Source organism: Trichoderma evansii, assembly GCF_050947405.1.
Source record: "Trichoderma evansii strain SZMC 28006 chromosome Unknown GGI43scaffold_23, whole genome shotgun sequence".
Taxonomy (NCBI): domain Eukaryota; kingdom Fungi; phylum Ascomycota; class Sordariomycetes; order Hypocreales; family Hypocreaceae; genus Trichoderma; species Trichoderma evansii.
In genome coordinates, this window is record NW_028145183.1 from 241,324 (window position 1) to 263,483 (window position 22,160).

The following is a 22,160-nucleotide window of genomic DNA, read 5'->3' on the forward strand; positions in this document are numbered from 1 at the left end:
CACCCTTGGTCTAATAGTCTTGTTGTAGATGAGGCTGAAGATTGATAATTATGCTGCCATGGGCGTATATTGTAACAAGCGCGCGCGAGGTGGAGTCTCGTCAAAACTAGCTTTGTTTGGCGTGGTTTGTTAGCATCTGCCGATTTCCGTATTTCCGCAATGCTTGACAACGAGTCTTCGCTCAGCTTCTATTGGAGGGATGGCGTGATAAATCATACTTAAAAGTTTCTTGGTTCCACCAATCCTCTGTTATAGTACAGGAACAGTGGATAGAATACACGTATCTACGATCTCGCGTTGACTACTAAAAAGAGAAGGGAAGAAACCATGCTAGAGCTCAAGAGTTATGACGTACTTTGAGTTGTATGTGTATATCATTAGTTCGAGTTTGTACAATTGTTTTATTCAAACTTGTATAACTACTGGTTCAAGCTGGTATAACTACTTAATTCAAACGTGTTGAAAATATCATCTCGCTTCCGAAAGATAGGCTAGCTCATCCCAGGTAGTGAATAACCAGGTACAGTGTTAAACTAACTTTTGCAAATATCCCATACCTACGCCCAATAAAAACATGCGCCTTTTCCTCTCATAATCGCGTAGAAAAATTTCCTGGAGTATCAATATTTCAATCTGTGAATAAACATGAAGCAATTCAAGGCCAGAAGAAAAAGAGAAAGAAACGCTAAAGATTCTTCACATTAATGGTTGTCCTCCTTCTTCATTCATCCTCGCATTCAAGATGAACTCAAAAGGATCAATTGACATGAGCGTCTCCACGTCAATCATTCTCCAGTCAAAATCGGGATCTTGAGCCCCCGGGAGATTCATGACGCAAGACTGGCCGTCGGTACAAGAAGAAAGAATCGGCGGGATAGATTCTCGAGAGCCGTTTGGCGCATAGTAGCTCAGTGACATGGATGGTATGGATGGTACGGATGGCGGATACGCGGAAACTGTAGTATCGGAGGGCGTCATCAGGTTGTTCGCCAACGGGAGTGCTGGGTCAGTGGGGCACTGGGGAGTCTCGGCGAGAGTTGTTTCCATTCTGCGGCAGGGGCAGTTGGCGCAGGGGGCAACAGTGCAGATGATGCGGTTGATGGCTTTGATGAGAATCTGGGTCTGAGACGGCGACGCCTCGTTGGTTGGAGACATCGTGGAGAGACACTCCAGAGCAACGTGAAGCCACGGTAGGTGAGTGTCCACTTTGGTTTTATCCTGAAGCATATCGAATCCCAGGACATAGCAGGCACCTTCAAGGAAAAAGGAAAAGTATTTCGTATCCTGTTGGAATACTGTAAGTCCAAGTCCATCTTGATTTAATATTGTGTGACTGGCAATTTTTCATACGTACCTTGCAGAGGGGGTTAATCTCGCAGGACTTATTAATGTATTTGATAATCTGACGAGCCGGCTCAAGGCAATATTCGCATGCAGTGTCCAGCCACGTCAGTTCTCGAAGCTTATCGCTGGATTCGGCGCCAGCCTGCGGTGCCGGGCTTCTCAGTTTCCCTCGAAGAACAAGGAAGGGGCGAAACATTAATAACTGAGCATGGTAATACACTAAGAGAGGGAACGCTGTTAGTTTCCAATGGCATATATAAAAGGTGATATTTCTTGACATACTTGCGGCCATGATGGTCTTGCAAAATCCACACTCGCCAGTACCTGGCTCTCCCTGAATATCGAGATGAACTTCATACAGTTGCTGTTCTACATACGCCTGGAGCTCATGTCGAAGCTCCGTTGCAGCGTTCCACATATGGAGCAGTGACTCGTGACGCTGGTTATAGATACGCGCAGCACATTTCGAGATGAGCCTTGCCAGCCTCACAAGGGCCAGTAAGTACTTTTCCTCGGCCGGCACGGGGACTCCACCGCCTGGATCTGAAATGGATGTCGGACGTCCGAGGCAGAAGCAAATCCATCTGAAGAAAACAAGTCAGCAATGATGTATCACTTTTATAATTATCCATAGAGGAATGGCATGAAAGGAAAGAACAAGGGTGTACGTACGTTTCTTGGATGAAGAGGCTCCAAAAGGTTAAGCGGCGCTGTAAGCAGTCTCGCATCTGCCCTCGAATGCTAATGCCCCTGTGTAGACCTGCTGCAACCGCTTTCCGAGTGGCTACGCCGACATATAGGAATGCAGAATGTGGTCGAGATCTCTCCATCTGGAACTGCGCCTGCAGTAATGGGATATGGATTGCTTGGATGTTGACGAGCTCAGCCAGCTTCTCGGCTCCCTGTGACGCCCGCTGAAAGAGAAACTGTGCTAGCGTTTCTTCTTCGAGAATTGAGGCGCCAATGGCCATGGCCAGCATGACCACCACGACATCGGGAGAATCAAACGAGAAGAGGCCTGGAGAGGAATAGAGCAGATCGGTGCGACGACGGAAGTCCTCCTTGGTCAGGATGGGCAACAGGTGCCAGTAAGTAGCCAGATACCGCTCCAGAACGCGATCACATAACTCTCTATTCAAGAACATTGCAGAGTAGTCATTTGAGATTGTCGTAGACTTGCTATCGGCCAAGTCGCCGAAGAAGAGCTGCCGGTTCTGAAACAGATCCAGCCCGGGGCCGACTTGGGCCACCTCTTCGCGCCGTGTTAGTGGGGTCTGGATGCCTGTAATCAGCCGGTAGATGGAGTGTAGCATGGAGAAGTTGGACGACGGCCCATAGTGCAGCTGAATAATGGACGACGGCGACGTGGTGATGGCTGCTACGCTGTGCACATGGAACCCCCAGCTGTTGTCGTCCTTGGGCTTGCTGCTCTGCAACTCGTGAGGCGAGTGAGACGATACGGGCGTTTCATCCGAGTTACTGGAGCTAGACGAGACCACCGTGGCCGTCGCCGACACCTGCGACTTGCGCGGCCGGTTCCTGGTCCGAGTACGGTAGACGCACGACACGTTCCGGTTGAGGCAGCGGGCACATGGCTCGTTGCCGTCGCACCTCGTTTTTCGGACCCGACAGGCCTCGCAGGCTTTGCCGATGTTGGTCATGGCCCCCGGAGTTGTAGAGAGTGATGTGGTTGTCCGAAAGAGCGGAAAACGGGAAATCCGGGTGTTACTCAACAAGCAATCAGTTAGTGACGCTGCTGGCTATCGTCTGATGTCAACTGGTCGTTGAGTCCGAGTGACGGAATAAGAGAACTAATACGTCGAATTCCGCCGTGGGAGGACCTGGTATATTTGCAGAGCTGAGAGAGCTACATTTGTCAGCTCGAAATGAATAAAACCTAAATACCCAGCAATGAGTCCACTTGGCCTTCCTGCAGTCCTATGAGAAAAAGCATTGCCCTTGCTCAGCGAATTATCGTAGGATCATGGTCATTAAGCCGTGGTGGAGCTGCGGAATTAGTTGATAGAGACACTGCGCGTGCTGTCACGGGCAAGCCGCGGCATTAGCCTTATCGATACCGGGTTTTGCCACGCGAGTGGCAGGATAGTCGCCGGAAATACGCCGCTAATACGCCTATCCGGATGGTTGCTGACAATTCCGTCGCCATAATTCCGACATTCGCATTTTTTCATATGAAAAGGGTCAAGCAAGACCGAAAACTAGCTCAGGCTAATAGAGACTTCCTGCAAAGATGCTTGGCGAGAGCGAGGAGCGAGGAGCGAGAAGTGATTGGTTCTGCAGATTCTTTCCTATTCCTATTTTACACACCTATTATCCAATGAGCTGTTGCTGTATAGCTAGCTGTAGGCGCGTGCATCACTTCAACAAAGTAGCCCAGTTCTAGCTGCAAGCAAGGCTTTAGTTTCGTCCTACTGCTAGTCCTTCATACAGAGTAAACGATGATCCGCTTCCTCCAGAGCTAATGTTCAGATACGCTCTAATAAGGAAGCATATACTGTATAGCCAGCTATTGACTTCAACTCCTTAAGATACATGAAGAGCCTGAATCGATGCACTAGCTAACTTGAGACAGCCAAGGGAGTGCGGGTTCATGCTGTCTTACTTGTCAACTAATATCTGTATTTCCGCTTTGGCTATACACTAATACCCACACTAACAGCCTTAGCTCGCAAGATTTAATACCAGCCACTCACTCCAACGTGTCAAGATAGAAGCTCGTTCAAGCCATGTGCTACATCTTAAATTTACGTCAAACTTCATCACCGTCAAATTGCAAAGACTTTCGTAACGTTCTGAATTGAGTCACTTGGTTAGTTGATTGTTAAAAAAGATAACGCCACTCAACTGGTGGCTTGTAGCACCCAGTAACCCGGCGATAAGTTTATATGTGGGGCAAATAGCTGTCATGAAATAAGCAACTGTTTCCTTAGTAATACAAATATTTACATGCTATGTAATTTTATAGCTAGAATTATGCAATTGGTTTCAAAATGTTTTTGTTATCAAATTTAGTATAAGCTGCTGTGCAAAAGAAATTGACATTGATCCAAGCTTAGTTTCAACTTGCAAAGATTAGTTGAATTATATGATTAACTAGTAGCTATCCAAAATTAATGAAAAGACAACTTGCGTTATGAATTGAGATAATAAGATAGATTTTATAGAAAATATAAGATATTAGCTTTAACATTCTACTTGTCCAAGTTTAATATGATACTCGATAAAGGGAAAGAATTGTAACTTCATATTGGCGGTATGCACGGTATGAATATACAGTGCGCACACTTAGAATACACGGATAACTGCCTAACGCAATCTAACGCATCGCGAAAGAACATTCAAACCGCAGAGGTCAGCGCGAATAATATGCACTCAGCCTATGTCGATGCTTATGAGGTGTATACATCTCCCTCAGATTAAATGGAACATCTCAGATGTATTAGTGGATGGTTCTCGGAAACGCCAATTTCCGATCGCAACAGCTGCTACTCATGGTTCTTCATACGGCAGCACATCATTTTCAGCCTCATCTTTCAATATACTCGAATCTGCACTATCATGACACCGATAGAAGCCCGCAATAGGATTCTTATACGTCTACAAAAAGGATACTATCCTCTGCGCCAGGACTCAGCGTGGCTTTGCCTCGGAATTAGAGCCTTGATCTTGGTCCGATACTTTTGGCTAGCTGCAAAGATGCTCTTCCTTGAGCTCTATTTCCTGAATTTCCTCTTTTGGAAACTTCACAACTCTGCTCGGCGAAGAAATATTCTGCCTAAACTCACAAGGCTGTTCTCTCCTGGCTTCCATAGACTTGCAGTACTTGCCCCCAGCTCACCCTCCAAGCTTCGTTACACAGCCGCGAACATTGTCGCCACAACTTGGTATTTGTGGGCAAAGCTCTTCCCCTTTCCATTGATAACTTGGGCGGCTTTTGTCGTTGTGAACTCATTTATGGGCTGTGACAGAATGAAAGCCACTGTGGTATAAAGTGCCGTGCTTCAATACCGATGTGAGGGACACTGTACAGTCTTAATCCTCTACGGATACTGTACGGGGATTTAAGCAGACTGAAGAAGCGATGTCGCAATCGCAATAATAATCTCGTCAAACTCAAGGCTGTTTAATAGCGAAACAAAATTTCACAGTTGTTATTGAAGCCAATCAATTTATTAAAAATGGCTGCCAAGAGACTCAAGATTGCCGTTCTAGACGACTACCAAAAGGCGTCCGAGCCATACTTGGTAAAGTTCAAGGATGACCATGAGATTGTCTACTTCCCTGATACCTTGCCGCCATATAACGGCGCAGACACCCCGCAGTCAGTTAAAGACGCGTTGGTAAAGAGACTTGAGCCATTCAACGTCATCAGTATGCAACATTGGCAGATTTTTAAACCTGTAATGAGAATCAATGCTAAATTTACCAAGGTACTGTGAGAGAGCGGACGCCATTCCCCGCCGAATTGGTGAATCAGCTGCCCAATCTACAGCTCCTCCTAACACAGGGACGACGCAACTTATCACTGGATCTAGATGCCTTCAAAGCGCGGGGCATTCCCATCGCCACAGCAGTCCACAACCATGCTACCGTAGAAAATGCTGTTGAGAGTACGGTGGAGCACATTGTGACTATGATCTTGGCCCTCGCCCGAAATATCGCAGAGGACGATGCGGGCGTCAAAGCGGGCACCTGGCAAAGCGGCCTCTGCACGTCCTTATCCGGGAAAACCCTGGGCATCATCGGACTGGGTCGTCTGGGTGGTGCCGCGGCGAGGATCTTCCACCTTGGCTTTGGCATGAAGATCATCGCTTGGAGCCAAAATCTGACTCAGGAAAAGGCCGATGAGCAGGCCGCTCACTTCAGGCTGCCAGCAACAACTGCCGATGGAGAAAGTACTTTCAAGGCTGTCAGTAGAGAGGAACTGTTCAAGACCGCTGATGTGGTCAGCGTGCACGTCGTACTCTCGGACCGCACCCGAGGCTTCATTACATCCAACGATTTGGATCTGATGAAGCCGTCATCCTTCTTCGTTAACACTTCCAGAGGCCCACTCGTTAATGAACAGGATCTGCTCAAGACTATCAAGGCTGGAAAGATCCGAGGCGCCGGGCTCGATGTGTTCTGGAAGGAGCCTCTTCCTGCAGACAGCGAGTGGAGGAATCCCAACTGGGGTAAGAATGGTACCAGCCATGTGCTACTCACGCCTCACACGGGCTATGTTGAGGAAACAGCTATCACAGGGTTCTATGAGCAGGCTGCCAATGACTTGGAGGCGTGGATTGCAGGGAGGGAGCTGAGCGCCCGGCTTGCCTAATAAGCAGGGCGTATCGATGATCAACCATCGTTTTTTAGCCTTAGTTGGCTTGCGCAGCCGTAGTAATGAATCTCTTGGGCAGCGCTGGCATGAAAATGTGAGGTAAATACGGCGATGCAAGTTTCACGTAATAGCATGATTATAAAAGTACAAGACTTGACACATAACAGTTTAAAGGTATAACCTGCACATATGCTAATGGTTATGAAATAAATATCAAGGGTATCTTGACGCCTAGTGATCCTGAAAGGCGTTCAGAGCAGCGATTATTTATATAGATTGGTTGGACTCTTTCCACCTTGGCTAGATAAAATAAACGCTGCATGACGGTCACCTCCGCTGCAGCTAAGCGTTGCCTTAGTAGAGGCAAAATCATGGGCTAAAGGCTTACAAAAATATAATCTTTGGCCGGGGGTGAAAGAACCCCTAACCTAGACGAAAATCATCTACACCGGGGCAATCCTACCAATTGAGTAGGTGTGACAAAAATATATTCGGCGTGTCCTTGCTTCTAGTATTTGTACGTCACCTTATTTAGCTCGTGTTTTTTCTTGGTGTGTTTTATCTGTATTAAGCATGATATAGCGCATACGCCGTTTATTTTTAGTTTATTTTTTTTTCTATCGAAGTGCGAGACTTCCGATCTCACTGCGCAATGATTTCAAAGCGCAAACCCGTATGCGAGCTACGGAGTTACTTGCTCGTCTTACACTATTTCTTCCTTATGTCTAATCATATAGTTTTACGATAGTACCTATCAGGTAGTAAGCAAAATTTTGCCGACAATATTCGCACGTGAGTACGACTACAACGTATTGAAGAACTTGATGCGATTCCAGCATCGACCATCTTTAAATACAACCCTGGAGCAAATATCCCTCAACTACTTGCCATACTAACTCAACGCTTTCTCCTTGTCAACACGTATTGATTGGATTCGTGGAGCACGCCAATACCGCTGGTGTTTGCTTGACATCATAATAAAGGGTGGTAACGTTGAACAGACAGAAAGTCACATTGGTGACAACCCTACAACCTGCATAGCTTTCTTTGCCCGCTGCTTTGTGGACTTGTCATCGCTTAGAGCTCATAGTGCTCCATACTTGGGTTCCATCTCATTTTTTCATTGTCATTTTCAATTGTGACCGTTTCAACGAAGCAGCATTAGTTATGCTCTAAACATTTTTTTTCTCCATGTTTCCCCCCCACACTTCATATGGCCAATCCCGTACTGCCTATCGAGCACCTGGGCGCGTTTTATTTTTGAGAACTCATGACCCATCTACAGATGCGCATATCGCGCTCCAGCGCGTTTTCTAATTCATTCGTGCTGGGCGACTGCTATCCTATGGAGCGGCCACGAGGTTTTAATAGTTGCATTCAGAAAGCTTTCTTGAACTATTTCGACACCGACGGTATAAGGCTGGAAATGCTCCGGTATGCACGCTCAATCACAAACTGGAGTACATGTAGCCTATCCGCATATCCGTCCGGTCCGAGCATGGTCAAATAACCATGATTATATACTAGACCCTTGCTAAATGCTAATCGGCCTTATTTCCAAGATTAGCAATTCCCGTTTCCCCTCTAGGAATTAGTAAAGCATCTCCGATTCACCTCTTTCTGAACCCCTCCCGGACAGCAGAAGAAGGGTGAGTGTCCTTCGAAAAGAGAAGAGGAAGAAATATTTAAATATATATATATATCTAGAAATTTTGCATCGCTATAATTATAGAGCTAAAACAAAAATACCGTTATTGAAGTGAATTAATAGGTGGGAAAATGGTGTGGAATGCAGCGATCAGCTGAAGAATACGACTAGCGGTCTTGGGATGTGTGCGCCGCTGATCCCTTGGCAATGCTTGGGGTCTTACGGGGTAGGCACTTGATTGAAACTACGGTGTACAAGGCTTCACAGGGCAAAGTCATGTTGCTAAGTATATCAGGTGGACGAGATCATATATAAGTCCATTAATGCCGCCATTGCGACAGCCGCTGTACTTCAAAATCAAGTTCATATCGGGCCTTTTCTCATCATAACAGAGGAGTTGGATGATGATATTTAGATTTTGATTTGCTTTTGATTATGCGAAACCTCAACAGTGTTGTAAAAATATTCCATGAAAGGCCACGCCCTCCATCTCCCCGCGGGCGAGTTTCCGCCCATCCTAAATTGGCACTTGGTTTAGAACGCCCCATCGATCTAGCCAGGGGCTAAGCGTTGCTTGCATATGATGTGACAGCCCAATGTGACAATGTAAGCACTGAATTTAGGACATGCCGCGGTGTATCGTCCAGAGACCTGCCGTATTGTCTCCATCTCAAGCGCCGCTGGCTGGCGTGCCCACAAAGCGTGGTCGGTCGAACAAGCCCAAAAGGGCCTACCAAGTGCTCCTAGTAATGGAATTCGGTCTTTATGCTACGCAAATATTAGTTCCATCACTCTTAATTTGATTAGTGAGTGCTGGAGTACTTGGTAAAACGGAATAGGCAGGTCACTGCTGGTAACCTATTGAGACATGGATCAGCATACTACCGATGCTCCATCACGAGCTTCTGGACCTCCTCAATAGAGCACAAGGACGCAGAATGGCGGACAAGATGTGGTATATAATCAAGCGATTGCCCTTACTTCTAGTCTATTCTTCTTCCTATCGTAGCCGCCGCTCTCTTTTACTATATCGAACGGGATACTCATTAGCATCTGCCTTGTAAATCAAGATGAAGGGATCAACTTTGAAGAGCCTCCTGGCTGGCTCCGGCCTCGCCTCGCTGGCTGCTGCCGTCACTCCCATCTCCGACTCCGACATGACCAATCTCCTCAACGCCGGAGGTGTCGACCTCGCCATGAGGGCTCAGCCTATGTGGTTCTTTGGCCAGGCCATGAACCAGCCCCCGTGCATCCCAACTTTCGCGACTCAGCCCGATAACTCGCAGACCCCTTCGGCTCCTCTTTGCGCTTACCCCAACGTTGGCTGCAACTGCCGCAACCCTGGCGTCCCCATCACCAACGTATCGCCTTCATTCCCTACCTACTACAGCTACGAGAAGTGCAATGCTACCACCATTCGAGTCCAATACTCTTTGTTCTACGAGAAGGACGGGTAAATATTGACCTTCAGAGCAATTCTGCTAAACATGGAGACTTATGATTGACCAAACTTAATTAGTACCCAACCTGAGGGCATTTTGGGCCACCCTTAGTAAGTATTGGATGACTTGAAATTGTTCATGTTCGATCAACTAACAACCTCAAGCGACTGGGAGCGTGTCATTGTCGAGTGGGCCCTGGGATCAGATGGAAACTGGGTGCAGAACCAGGCTCTTCTTTCTCAGCATTCCGGCTATGACAGGCTGAGCTGGGGTAGCATCCAGAACACCTTGAACACTGCGGATGGATCCCTTCAGCGAGGAGGTGATAATGGACGCCAAAACCTTGACCACCCCAAGGTACGACTTCCATTTTAGCGTCCAGAATGGACATATTTCTTTAGTTCAAGGATTTTTACTTACTCGAGCCTAGGTCTACATTGCGTGGAGCAAGCACGCCAACTATGATGACCGCAACACTGTAAGAATAACCATTTCCGCGGCTGAAAATGTTAAACTCCTTCTGACTCACATTCACAACAGGGCTGGAATGATCCCCTTTCTCAGCTCGACAACAACGCTTTCCGTAGCCAGGACTGGTGGTATTTCCCCGTTGCAGGTAAGTAACACAGACTTGAGATATCAATCAAACCTGATATACTACTTGTTTTGGTATACATCGCTAACCCTTCGCAGCTGACTACCTTCGTGCTGATGGTTCAACTGCTCTGGGCCAGCTTCTCAGCGGCTACAACTGGGGAGACGCCTCTTCCAACCCTCCTTCCGTCCACGCTAGCCTTTGCTCTCAGTAATTCTAATATGAACTCATAATGTGTATATAAGCGACGGCCAAAAAAATGCAAATGTATTGACGTATAACAACCAATTGGGAATCCTGTGTGACTGAGGTCTGTTGTGATGCCTAATAAATCGAGCGATGCACGTTTTAGCAAATTCGAGGGGCAATTCCCGTTCAAATCAATAAGCTAAATGGTAATTGGCTATTGTCGAAAACCTTCTGTTGCTCTTGTACCGCGTCCTTAAGACAAGACACAGAGCCTGTTTAAGACATGTATGATGCAATCAGCCTTATGGCCGCGCCCCACAGCCGGCCCGGGCCGGTTGACTCCTCCGAGATCCCCGTCACCAACAGCACAGCCGAATTTGAAGAAATAGCAAAAGGATTTTGATAAGGAGATGAGAGGATAGGAGTGTTAATGAGTATGCATCGTTAATCGGTTCTTTAGCAAGTGGGATGAACTGCTATGCATTGGCGCTTCAGGGGATATAGTGGTGAGATTTGGTCATATTGTTACATCGGCTGGGATCAAGATGCAGCGATTGACATGGGGGCTGCTGCTTTGTTCAGCTCATGTGAAAAGGCCTCTGCGATTGGTGATAAGACGGTACATGTATACCGCGCCCTAAGATGTGGCCGTACTGTAATACCGCAAAGAACCTGCGATGCTCGTATTTGGCCCAATGCCGATGAGGCTAAGGCACAGCCAGATCCGATCCCCCTGATTACTCATCCACCATCGCACACTTATGCTCCCGTAATGCTCCGCGCTGCGAGACCGGATGCCGGCGTTAAATCTCCATTTGTCAGGTTAAACGACAACTTATGCATCCGCGCATCTGCTCGGCGTCCCAAACGGGCTACCAAGACGCACAGCCTCACCTTTTCTTCAGAAAGTCCTGCGGCGAGTCCGGTGCACGCTGTGCCAGTTTTGAGTTTTGGGAAGGAGCTCGCGGGCGCGTCAGGTGATCGGCACCAAAGATGCTGATGGCCAAAATTCGCCCGGCATTTGTCTGACTGCATCACCACACACATATCCAGAGTCGACGTCTTGGCATCTGGATCTGCGCCGCCAATTGTGCCTGATTTTCACTACCACTCCAATCAGGCACCCAGCTGTGGCTTAATTTTATTTCTAACTGAGACGGCCTGGAATTTGGTCAGGGGAGCGGGGATCTAACTGCATGAGACGCGGGGCAGTGCTTGGGCTTAGTCCCCCAATTGTCTGCGAGCCAAGCACAGGGTTCCTTTTTGTGCGATCACCAGCAAATATCTCCTCCACAGCCCATCGTATTCGCCGCGCCGGTGGCCTGCCATGTCGTCGGCAAAAGCCACCAAGAAGAGCGCGTTCTCTTGCGAGCCATGCCGTAGACGCAAGGTGAGCTTGGCTGCATCTAGCGGTGCCATGTGTCTGTCTCTCTAGCTTCCGCTGCACGATGTGTAGTGGACGCCAGCAGAGATTGGTCCAATGTCTCGAGCTGACTTTACTGGTGGCGTTAGGTCAAATGCGGCGGCGAACAGCCTATGTGCCAACGCTGTGCTGCTCGCAACGATGAATGCGTATACAAACTGTGTGTGACTTGACATCTCACTGATGATGTCTTATAAGTCTCAGCACTGTGGCTGACACGCCTGCAGGAACCCGACGCTGTCGTACACGCAGCGTCTTGAGGACCGCATCAAGGAACTGGAAGAACAGCTCGCAAAAGCAACGGCGACAACAACAACACCACCTGCGGCCACCGACAGCAAGTCCCCCATATCGACTCACTCAAGTCCCTCGCCCTTCGGTGGCACTCAGCAAGATGGACGGCAGCAGATCGACGACAGCATCAGCCGGAGTTTCCGAGGACTCAAGATAGACGACAAAGGCAGCATCACGTATCACGGGACTACGAGCTTTTTCAACCTTCCCAGCGATCGCACCTCTGCGGTCACGGCAGTTGACCTGCACCCCACGGCAGCCGATATCGAAAGTCAGCGAAGAGAACGTCTCGTCTCAAATGCGTGGCAACAACGCGTATTGGAGGAGCACTCCGGGATTCCTGTATGTGCCATGATGTGCTGCTCGCTATTTGATAGCATCCGTCTCATATTTTTTGCAGGAACCGTTCCAGACACTTCTGAATGTTCACTGGTGCTGGATACAGCCCCTTTTCAACTTCATCTACCGGCCTGCCTTTACTCGTATGCATCATTGTAGCCTTTTCCATTGGTTGGTTTCTGTGATATTTACAGCTGTGTAGGTGATATGAACTCCTTGGGTCCGTATTATTCCCATACGCTTCTAAATGCCGTCCTGTCACATTCAATACGCTGGGCAAAGAGCGATCCCAATACACGGCGCATACTCGACGAGTCGTACGATGGTGGTGCCGTCTTTGGTAAGCACGCACGCAGTATGCTGTTTGAAGAGTTAAGTAGAGGTGTCTGCACGATTCCGACAGTTCAGACACTACTCCTCCTGAGCGCTCAGGAGTGCAGTCTTGGAAACACAACTCAAGCTTGGACATATAGTGGCTTGGCGTTCCGATTAATTGACCACTTGGGAATCCATGTCGACGGGGAACGTTATCCTGGGTCAGTGCAGTTCAGCGACGAAGAGGTAGAGATCCGGCATCGAGTCTTTTGGTCGTGCTATTTCTGGGACAAGGTCATAAGCCTTTATCTCGGTCGATCACCATCGTTAAAACACACCATGGTATCCCCACCTCAGATGATGTGTAAGTGTATTGCTGCGCTCACAATGATGTCTAATATCTGCCTGCTAACAGTTGTTGATATAAGTTGATGATTCTGCTGAGAACGAGTTGTGGGTTCCCTTTGGAGCGCCTCCACTTCAAACTGCACCGTGGAAGTACCCACCTGCCACAGCCCATTCGGCATCATGTTTCCTAAGCATGTGTCGTCTGTCCGTCATATTTAACGAGATTTTGATTCACATGTATGATCCACTCCTGCAGAATACAGAACCAGAGATTCTAGAGTGCTTGGTCGCCCAGGAACCGGCCTTGCAGCAGTGGTGGGATGAGTTGGCGCCATTCCTGAAGCTTGATCCTGTAGCTCTGCCCGCACTGGCCCCGCCGTCTCATATTGTCACTATGAAGTAAGCTCAAGCCATTGGAAATGTCGATTTTGCAGCTTGTTAACCATTCAATAGTTGCCTTTTCCAGACGTTTAAAATACTTCTTTACCGCCCAATGCTCACCCGAAGAAATCTGGAAGACAATGTAGCCTCTCATAAGCGTTATCTCGTTGAGTGTGTAACGTCCGCTACGGCCATCATTGCCATCTTTGACCTCTTTTGTCGCACATTCACCATGAACTACTGCATATTGTCTCTCGCATACAGCCTCTATATTGCTTCATCAATATTCTTGCTCCAGGTTCAAGCTGCCCCGGATGACGCACAGGCATTGGAGCGCCTGAACTACTGCATCCAGGCTCTGAAGCAGGTCAAGACATTCAGCCCAGGTAAGCCATGGATTCAAGAGATTCACCCTAGCTTTACTTCCCTTTACCCAAGCTAATACTGACGTACGTTAGTCATCGGCAACTCTATCGATCTGTTGAATAAGGAGCTTTCAGCGATCGGCATCACGCTGGATGTGCAAGAGCACTACCAGCCCCCTCCAACCCCCTCTCCTAACTTTCATCCAGAAAACCCAATGTATCCAAGTGTCGAGATACCCACTTCGCAACCGCAGACCGCTCACCCGTTATTTCAAGTCCCACCAGCGCCTAGCTATGGCGCCCAAAGTATGTCCATGGATCCAGGCATCTTCGAGGCCATGTCGTCTCTAGAGCCACTAAGTGTTCGCGTGGCCGCCCTTCCCAATTCCGAAAATCAAGCTCCTTTCTAGTCAGCGAGATGGCCTGTCGTCTCGTCTTTGAAAAGTCATGTCTGAGGAGCAATCGAGGCGCTTAAATGAATAAACTTCATCGTAGCCCGATATTACCATGAGCTAGACCGTGCCGCAATAGGAGGCAAAGTCGGCTTTATCCCAATCTTAGGTATAGTCTGATACCATCCTCGCTGCAATCTGTGGCGTCTATTTTGAGAATAATTCCGCCCAGGTGTCAGTTCAAGCGTCGAGCTGACGTTGTATCATTCAGGACTGTATTCATTAGGCCAAGAGAGAGAGAAAACCACGATTTGCTCCCCGTTCACATTTTCCCTGTTGTCCATGTGGCATGATCTGAACCATGGCATGATCTCCGTTTGCGTGTAGTAGATGGTCGCAGACGAAGGGTTCTGGTAGAGCTCCAGCGCTAGGGAATGCATCTCTGCTGGAGGGCGACCTTATATACCAGTGGCATAGCCGGAATGATGCGGGGCGCTGTCCCCAGCTACCAATCCTTCGGTAAAGCTCCGACTGCAGTTGACAGGTCGATTGAAATGCGATACCGTGGTGCGAGATGATTAGGGCGGAAGTTGCCCGAAAGACGATGGATAGTGGCCGTTAAGTCCCGGTCGCGGCTCTCGGCTGCAGGCCACTGCGTGGAAATAGCAGCAAGACATCGGCTGCGGGGTCTTTGATAGGATAGGAATCTGTTTTACCTGCCAGTGAGTAGTGCTCCACGTACGCTGGATAATACTACTTCCAATGGCAAATTGATGGTGCCATCCATTTATTTCATTAATACTACTTTGATTTCAACCAACTATCCATTTTACAGCCACAGCCACAGCTTATCTCTATCTACACTAACATTGAAGTCATTCACCTTATCGGCGCACACTCTGATTAATGAACCAGCTATCCATACTCCCCGTCCCCAGTTTGAGACGACATCTTCCAGGGTCAACGATGTTATAATGCGTTCATGGCCAATTCGAGTCTTTACTCCGCCTGAGTGAGACAAATGACCCACAGACACGCAATCATCGCAAACACGAGCAGGATTAGAGACCTTGCTGAAGCACAAATCCGTTGCAAGGGAAACGTGGCTGATAGATCATATTCCCGTTCATGTATATGCATCTGGCGGAATGGACGGCGATCGTTGCAACTTACAAAAGCAGCTAGTGGTTGGCTTCCCCCAAATTGAATTATTTTTGTTCTAATTCGTGGAATTTTTTATAGGGGTGGCCAGAAAAGTTGGTGTACTGCATAAGCCCATACTGCCATCCGGTAGATGGGCTTCGCAGAAGCACTATTCTCCGAGATTATAAATTGCGAATGTCAAGCTGTCTTGGCAGCTGGGATCTAGGCTACATCTTTTGATACTAGGAGAACGGAGCACACTCGCAAGGAGGCAGTTGAGCGTCGTCTCGGCTTTACAGCCCCTGATGCTGTCATCGATATAGATAGAAGGTGCTGACCAACAAAGAGCCATGAATTATACTTCGTATTACTCCTTGGACTGACACTTACATAATGGAGTCCAGTTTCGTTGGCAAGAATACTACCTGCCCTCCTACCAAGTCGTTTGCACTTGTTACGCAGGGAGGGAAGGATAGGAAATGGCAGGCAAGGGAGATGCTGGTGCTGCGTATAACCATTGGCCTGGACTGGAAAACAAGCCCAGCAGACTCCTTACAGTACGATAGCGATGATGAGTGATATTTCCACAACGAGGAGGCGCCCCGCCAGGGAGGGTCATGCTGCTATTTATTGTTCCTCGGGATACCATACTTGTGCAAACTAGATCCATGGCCGGGGCGCACGATTTACGCAAATCGGAAATGACGGGGTCGGCGGGAGCAGCCGTATTGGTCGGTTGGATAAACTGGGTTGTGGAACATGATCTGCTCTGGCACCCGTCGGGAGGAGGCACAACACTGAGGCCGCCAGTAGCTATCATGGAGCCTCACAGCTGTTGTGGGACTCTGGAGCTTGGGCGTTACGGATCGGAGCACTCGGAAGTTGGCCGACAGCACCCCCCCACGGATTCGCGTTTAACGGGCAGATGAGCTGCTGTGAGCTCCATTCTATTTACGCAAGGGGCGTGCAGTCTTTTGCAACACCATGATTTTGCGTTGGCGATGTTTTTCTGTGCATCATGCTTTTCTACACTCTTGTATCCATCTGTCTATAACCTTTATGGCAAAACGAGGCGCAGTTCTCAACTCAAGCCTGGGCCCCTTTAATCGCAATCCTTTTGGCCTTAGGCAAACAGAGCAGCGTCTCAATTGGGCCTGGGCTGAATGGCGTCTTAGCCGGCTGAGTATCGGCTAAACTCGTAACAGTACTAGATACTTGAAATGTCACGGCGCTTCCAAGGCTGGACCTGGTACATCTACCTGCAATTTGGCAGCTGCATTGACCTCCATCTACCACGCCCCGCACGGCCTGGCCTGTGAGAACGAAGCCCAGTTGGGAACAGCTGCTATTAGCTGCGTTCTAGACGCCAGAACCCTTTTCATCGCGACAATGCCTCGTTTCTCGCCTTGCTGATACGACAAGTTCGCAATCCGGGGAGCTGCCGTTTTGGTTCCTGCACCCTCAATTCGGACGCCAAGTCGAACCAACAGCCGGGCAGATCGAGACTCTGCATGGACGGGACGAGCCACGCGGGCTGAACAAGACAATAGCGCCCTTTGGAAGAGCCACTCTGCTCCATAGCATCCAGTCCCATCTTACGCGTTAGTGGGAGAGCCATCGGCTGGGTGTGCGCGAATCGCCGGCACTGATCGCGAACTCCGCGGCATTTGATACTGCATTGCATCGACAGCATACCTAATTCCGCAGCGCTTGTCTCACGGCTATCGTGACGAGCCTTGGCGGGCTGTCGCTGCTTGCTGTTTGGAAATCTGGCCATCCTTTAGGGGGCAGAACGGGTCTGATAGGCTGGATCTGCAGAGGGTCGTAGCGAGACCCAACATCAGCCAACCATGGCTGGCATCAATCTCTTTTACATCTTGACCATCATCGTCATTGCCAGCGGATCTATTCCGAAAGGTACGCCAAATCTCTTCCTCACCTTCTTTTACACCGTCCTCTCAACATTTGCCGAAACATTTCCCCCTTTGTAACATGTTTCCTCTGCCGATCATTTCCCCCTTTGTATGGTTTGGTAGTACAGTATATATGCCATGCATAGCTAACAAGCCGACTGTTGATTAGGTTACGATGAAGGTGGATTTGCTGCCGTGGCAGACATGCCCTCTTTCTTAGAGGACTATGGCCTCTCACGAAGAAATTGGGGGGGCACGAAAGGAGAACTCATCTCTACAAGGGCCAATATCACGTCATTCGGCGTGTTGGGAGCGGCCTTTGGTGCCATTGTTGCTTTAGCCATTACGGACCGGATCGGTCGTCTGCGCACATGGCAGACCTTTATGATCATTTGGATGACGGGCTTTTTCATTACCATGTTTGCGTCTGGAATACTGGGGCTTTTGCTGTTCTCGCGGCTGTGGTCCGGCCTTGGTGCCGGCGGCCTTACGGTAGTATCTCCTCTCTATCTGACCGAGATTGCTCGAAGCAGGAATCGAGGTATGGTGGTTTCCGTTTATATGGTGCTACTGCTATCTTTTCTCATGTTTGGTAAGTCGCTCAAAGAATGAATCCATGTGTGCTAGCCGTGTAGTTTCTAACATTGAATACAACAGGCTTCTTCATCAGCTATGGCGCCAGAAGATCCCTACCTCGGACCAAAGAGCAATATCGCGTCGTCTTGGGCGTGCCTTTGATTCCCGGAGGCATTGCTTTAATTTTTTCGTTTTTTCTTAGAGACACCCCCCGCTGGCTTGCGTCCAAGGGTCGCAACGATGAGGCCTTGTGGGTATTGTCTCGGCTGCGAAAGGCGCCGATTGACGATCCTGCCGTCCGAGAAGAGTACACCCAAATTGTTGAACAGGTGCGAGATACAAAGCAAAGACTGTCCGACACGTCGACTTGGACTATTGTCAAAGAGGTTGCCACCATCCCCAACTATCGTAACCGATTTCTCTTGGGCCTTGCCATGCAAACAATTGCTCAGTGGACTGGTGGCAATGGTATAACATACTATATACCCGTGATCTTCCGAATTGCTGGCATCCGCGACGAGAATCAATCTTTGATTACCTCTGGCGCCTATGGTGCGCTCAAGCTTGTGTTTACCATGATATTTACGTGGGGCCTCATTGACATCATTGGTCGACGAATCTGTTTCATGAGCGGCCTTGCCATCCAAGGTGCTACACACGTCTACATGGCTATATACACGGGAATTTGGCTGCATGATAATAATAAGGCTGCATCTGATGCTGCCATTGCATCCGTCTTCATATATGCTGTCGGGTGGTCCATTGGGCTCTGCACCATCCAGTATCTGTATGGGACAGAGATTCTGCCCACGCGCGTCAGAAGCGTTTGTTACGCAACAAATATGACGGTCCACTGGTTTTTCCAATTCGCAGTGGTGCGTGCAACGCCGCCCATGCTTGATAAGCTCGACATTTGGGGCGCGTATGTGTTCTGGGCATCCATCTGCTTCATCGGATTGGTGATTCTCGGCCTCTGGGCTCCAGAGACCAATGGCATCCCGATAGAGAGGATGGATGAGCTTTTTGCGGGGCCGTGGTACATGGGATGGAAAGCCAAGTTGGGCCGACAGCGCGATGTAGAAGATGAAATACTCGGGCGAGAGACATCCCGAGACTTGGGCAGCAGTTCTGAAGCTGTGCAGGTGAGCGGGCAGACGTTTGTGACGAAGCGTCCTTAATTTTCGCTTTTTTCTTCTGTATAGCCTTTTGTATTATACACTCTGTGCGTTGTCTATGAGGGGGCTTTTTCCTTTCTTGTTCTCTTTTATGAAAGAATTTGGGTATATAATGTAAAGTTTAGGGATTTATGGCGCTGGCGTTGGATAAATATGCTTGGAAAAGCGTCATATATATATATATAATCAGAATTGCCCATCTTGTTTATACTGCAGATGGTTGATTAAAGTTAATTTCATTATATTGTTTTCACAATTGATGCAGCTCAACGTGTTGCAGAAGCATGATCCATTCTGGGATCATAATCATAATTTGCATTGTTCATTTACTATATAGGAAGATGCGATATAGTCAAACAATAGACACACACGCACGAAGGGTATTGTATATATACAGTACTAGTGAGGAAAAAACGCTTCACTAGGCAACACAAAACTCAGGATTTCCATCAATATCTCATCAGTCATTGGCATAAAAACACATGGCATTCAATATGTAAATCAGTAGGGAGGGAGCTCGTATGAACCCATCTTCCTGGGAGGGACCTTGGCCTGGAACATGCGGTCAATCTCATCAAAGGTGCGACCCTTGAGCTCAGGAACGAAGAACCAACTCCAGGCGGTGGCAATAAGAGCCAGGCCACCAAAGATGAAGCCGACCTTGCCCTTGAGATTGGCCTCGTCGGGGTTGACCATGTATGGGATGGCAAAGTTGAAGGCGATACCCATGACAGCCTGTGTGGCGGTTGCGAGGGCAATGGTGGGAGCACGCAGAGATGTGCTGCTGGTCTCACCGAGGATGGCAAAGGCCATGGCACCGAGACCGACGTAGTAGAAGAAGGCGTAAACGACAGTGAGGGATGACTGCACCCACTTGGCGCCGCTGGTGGGCACGACGTCCATGATGCCGATGAGGAAGAGGATGACGGTGAGGATGCACATACAAGCGACGAAGATGCGGCGACGACCGAACGAGTTCATGATGATCCAACTGAGGATGTTGCCAGCAAGACCGCAGGCCGTGACGCCGATGCCCAGGTCGAAGCTCTTCTCGGTGGGCAGGCCGGCCAGCTCGAAGAAGTAGGTGGAAAACCCCAGGACGAAGATGATACCAGTAAAGTGCTGGCACACGAAGACACCCATGGAGATCATGGTGCGGATGAGGTTGGTGCTCTTGAAGCACTGGACAAAGGAGCCCTGCTCGGAGCCTGAAGCCTCTTCTTCGGCAATGGTGGCCTCGAGCGTGGCGAGCTTGGCGTTGATGTCGACCTTGGAGCCGTACAACTTGCGGAGAGCCTTCTTGGCCTGCTCACGCTTGCCGACACGAGCGAGATGCCATGGCGTCTCAGGGGCAAAAGGCAACAAGACGAGCAGGAAGGCACAGAAGAACAGCTGAATCGCAAACGGCGCGCGATACGCCCACCGACTCTCCCAGTTTCCAAAGCCCTTGATGGCCACATTCGACAGCAACTGTCCCGTTCCAATACCAAACTGCACTCCCGCAGTAGCAATACCTCTAAACGCCACAGGCGCACACTCAGACGACGCCAGCGGCGACAGCGTCAGGTAGAAACCCAGCCCAAAACCCAGAATCAGCTTGGATACCAGGAACGCGCCCTTGACGGTGGAGAACATCTCGCCAAAGATGCCGCCGGCGACGATGGCGACGCCCATGAGAAGTGCGGCCTTGCGGCCCCAGCGGTCGGCGACCCACGAGCACAGGAAGCCGCCGAAGAACTGGCCGACGGAGCTGACGGTGTTGAAGGCGGACTGCCAGTCGGCGGGGAGGACGGGCTCGCCCTGGTAGATGTAGCCGAAGTCGCGGCGGAAGGCCTCGACGGAGAGCATGCCGCCGTTGACTTGGGCGTCGAAACCCCTGTTTTTGCTTGTGTTAGCTTGTATACATGTGATTGTACGTGTAAGTTGTGAGATTCTTGTGAGATTCATATGAGAGTGGGTGAAGTTGGAAATTTGTAAGAGATGAGTTCAACTCACCAGCCAACTCCCGCCATGGCCCAGTAAAAGGCCCAAAACACCAGCGCCGGGTGCTTCAGAAACACCTCCTTCACAGTCAATTCATGTTCCCGCTGGATGTCGACGCGGACCGTATCGTCCTTTGGGCTGGCAAACTCGTCCACGCCCGAGACGTGAGTCTCCAGCGGAGCGCCGACGCGCTTCTCGTCTTCGGAAAGGCCCATTGCGGCAATTGCCTCGGCTATTCTGTCCGTCTGCTCGAAAATGAAATCTCTCTGACAAACAAGACAGGGGGAGAAAGACAGAAAGACAATTGGAATGAATTGCCTATGAGTTGGCCGATAATACCATAATAACGAAACGGGAAAAGAAATAAAAAGAAGAGGGGTGATTAGATGTTCATATATAGTAATTACCACTTTGAGGGGGCCAAAATTTAAACGTGGTGTGAAACAAAACAAAAATCAGTTGTAGCACTACTGGGAGTGTGTACATGGGGATGTGATTCAAGCAAGGATTCGTAGCAATAAAAAAAAAGCCAAGCCTTCTCAGTCCCGTGGTGTTTGACGCATCCAGATTTCTGTCTGCATATGCACATGCACGAGCAAGCCTGGGGAAAAAGAGCAAGCCCCCTCCAAAAGAGAAATAAATGTGCCTGGTTCGGACCGATTCCGTGATTGGTAGCGGCTAAAAAGAGGAAGAAATAAGAGAGTAGCTGGGGAAGAAAAAAGAACACTTGAAGCAATATACTTTTGTAAGGCTCTACTTGCTAGACTGGTTTTCTTAACGCAGAAACTTGTATTACGGCCTAGACCAGGTAGGCGGGTAAGCCGATTCGAAGTGGGAAAAAAGGGATAAAAGAGAGCATTGATGTTTGGGTAATATTGGCACCATATCTAGCCGGATTGAGGGCATATTATTGCATCCCTGGTCGCTGTAAAGTCCTAGCAACCTAGGCCTAGG

The 22,160-nt window shown here is 49.0% G+C and overlaps 7 protein-coding genes across 7 annotated transcripts; 5 read left to right on the forward strand and 2 right to left on the reverse strand.

The window, feature by feature from the left end:
* Nucleotides 1–376: 376 nt before the first annotated feature.
* Nucleotides 377–3,331, reverse strand: GGI43DRAFT_414478 (uncharacterized protein; the record flags this gene model as incomplete). Its single annotated transcript, XM_083207042.1, has 4 exons — nucleotides 2,017–3,331; nucleotides 1,627–1,928; nucleotides 1,355–1,563; nucleotides 377–1,284 (listed from the first exon to the last, which is right to left on the reverse strand). Coding segments are annotated over exons 1-4 (2,083 nt in total), but the record flags the coding sequence as incomplete, so codon positions are not given.
* A 1,385-nt stretch (nucleotides 3,332–4,716) lies between these two features.
* Nucleotides 4,717–5,449, forward strand: GGI43DRAFT_201848 (uncharacterized protein). The gene has a single exon (XM_083200080.1). The coding sequence runs from the start codon at nucleotides 4,786–4,788 to the stop codon at nucleotides 5,353–5,355; it is 570 nt and encodes a 189-aa protein (XP_083057050.1). The 5' UTR covers nucleotides 4,717–4,785; the 3' UTR covers nucleotides 5,356–5,449.
* GGI43DRAFT_201849 (D-2-hydroxyacid dehydrogenase family protein) lies at nucleotides 5,450–6,783 on the forward strand. Its single transcript, XM_083200081.1, has 2 exons — nucleotides 5,450–5,736; nucleotides 5,796–6,783. The coding sequence occupies exons 1-2, from the start codon at nucleotides 5,544–5,546 to the stop codon at nucleotides 6,680–6,682; spliced, it is 1,080 nt and encodes a 359-aa protein (XP_083057051.1). The 5' UTR covers nucleotides 5,450–5,543; the 3' UTR covers nucleotides 6,683–6,783.
* A 2,466-nt stretch (nucleotides 6,784–9,249) lies between these two features.
* GGI43DRAFT_201882 (uncharacterized protein) lies at nucleotides 9,250–10,811 on the forward strand. The gene is made up of 6 exons (XM_083200082.1): nucleotides 9,250–9,786; nucleotides 9,853–9,885; nucleotides 9,940–10,132; nucleotides 10,206–10,253; nucleotides 10,316–10,391; nucleotides 10,469–10,811. The coding sequence occupies exons 1-6, from the start codon at nucleotides 9,404–9,406 to the stop codon at nucleotides 10,582–10,584; spliced, it is 849 nt and encodes a 282-aa protein (XP_083057052.1). The 5' UTR covers nucleotides 9,250–9,403; the 3' UTR covers nucleotides 10,585–10,811.
* A 1,075-nt stretch (nucleotides 10,812–11,886) lies between these two features.
* GGI43DRAFT_425195 (transcription factor domain-containing protein) lies at nucleotides 11,887–14,434 on the forward strand (the record flags this gene model as incomplete). Its single annotated transcript, XM_083208478.1, has 8 exons — nucleotides 11,887–11,949; nucleotides 12,072–12,142; nucleotides 12,210–12,618; nucleotides 12,677–12,758; nucleotides 12,818–13,294; nucleotides 13,359–13,677; nucleotides 13,732–14,045; nucleotides 14,118–14,434. 8 exons carry the CDS (start codon nucleotides 11,887–11,889, stop codon nucleotides 14,432–14,434), a joined length of 2,052 nt encoding a protein of 683 aa, XP_083057053.1.
* A 2,460-nt stretch (nucleotides 14,435–16,894) lies between these two features.
* Nucleotides 16,895–19,479, forward strand: GGI43DRAFT_201887 (general substrate transporter). Its single transcript, XM_083200083.1, has 3 exons — nucleotides 16,895–17,476; nucleotides 17,642–18,064; nucleotides 18,130–19,479. Exons 1-3 carry the CDS (start codon nucleotides 17,410–17,412, stop codon nucleotides 19,224–19,226), a joined length of 1,587 nt encoding a protein of 528 aa, XP_083057054.1. The 5' UTR covers nucleotides 16,895–17,409; the 3' UTR covers nucleotides 19,227–19,479.
* A 47-nt stretch (nucleotides 19,480–19,526) lies between these two features.
* GGI43DRAFT_414490 (general substrate transporter) lies at nucleotides 19,527–21,870 on the reverse strand. Its single transcript, XM_083207043.1, has 2 exons — nucleotides 21,219–21,870; nucleotides 19,527–21,099 (listed from the first exon to the last, which is right to left on the reverse strand). The coding sequence occupies exons 1-2, from the start codon at nucleotides 21,419–21,421 to the stop codon at nucleotides 19,725–19,727; spliced, it is 1,578 nt and encodes a 525-aa protein (XP_083057055.1). The 5' UTR covers nucleotides 21,422–21,870; the 3' UTR covers nucleotides 19,527–19,724.
* Nucleotides 21,871–22,160: the final 290 nt, after the last annotated feature.

Excerpts from the sequence above, each read along its gene's own strand:
- GGI43DRAFT_201882 (XM_083200082.1), top strand. The coding sequence starts at position 9,404 with ATGAAGGGATCAACTTTGAAGAGCCTCCTGGCTGGCTCCGGCCTCGCC. Across the intron at positions 9,787-9,852 it reads TTGTTCTACGAGAAGGACGG|TACCCAACCTGAGGGCATTT; the intron begins GTAAATATTGAC and ends AAACTTAATTAG. Across the intron at positions 10,254-10,315 it reads ACTATGATGACCGCAACACT|GGCTGGAATGATCCCCTTTC; the intron begins GTAAGAATAACC and ends CATTCACAACAG.
- GGI43DRAFT_414490 (XM_083207043.1), bottom strand. The coding sequence starts at position 21,421 with ATGGGCCTTTCCGAAGACGAGAAGCGCGTCGGCGCTCCGCTGGAGACT. Across the intron at positions 21,100-21,218 it reads GCCATGGCGGGAGTTGGCTG|GGGTTTCGACGCCCAAGTCA; the intron begins GTGAGTTGAACT and ends AAGCAAAAACAG.
- GGI43DRAFT_201887 (XM_083200083.1), top strand. The coding sequence starts at position 17,410 with ATGGCTGGCATCAATCTCTTTTACATCTTGACCATCATCGTCATTGCC. Across the intron at positions 17,477-17,641 it reads CAGCGGATCTATTCCGAAAG|GTTACGATGAAGGTGGATTT; the intron begins GTACGCCAAATC and ends ACTGTTGATTAG. Across the intron at positions 18,065-18,129 it reads GCTATCTTTTCTCATGTTTG|GCTTCTTCATCAGCTATGGC; the intron begins GTAAGTCGCTCA and ends TGAATACAACAG.
- GGI43DRAFT_201848 (XM_083200080.1), top strand. The coding sequence starts at position 4,786 with ATGGAACATCTCAGATGTATTAGTGGATGGTTCTCGGAAACGCCAATT.
- GGI43DRAFT_201849 (XM_083200081.1), top strand. The coding sequence starts at position 5,544 with ATGGCTGCCAAGAGACTCAAGATTGCCGTTCTAGACGACTACCAAAAG. Across the intron at positions 5,737-5,795 it reads TGAGCCATTCAACGTCATCA|GTACTGTGAGAGAGCGGACG; the intron begins GTATGCAACATT and ends AAATTTACCAAG.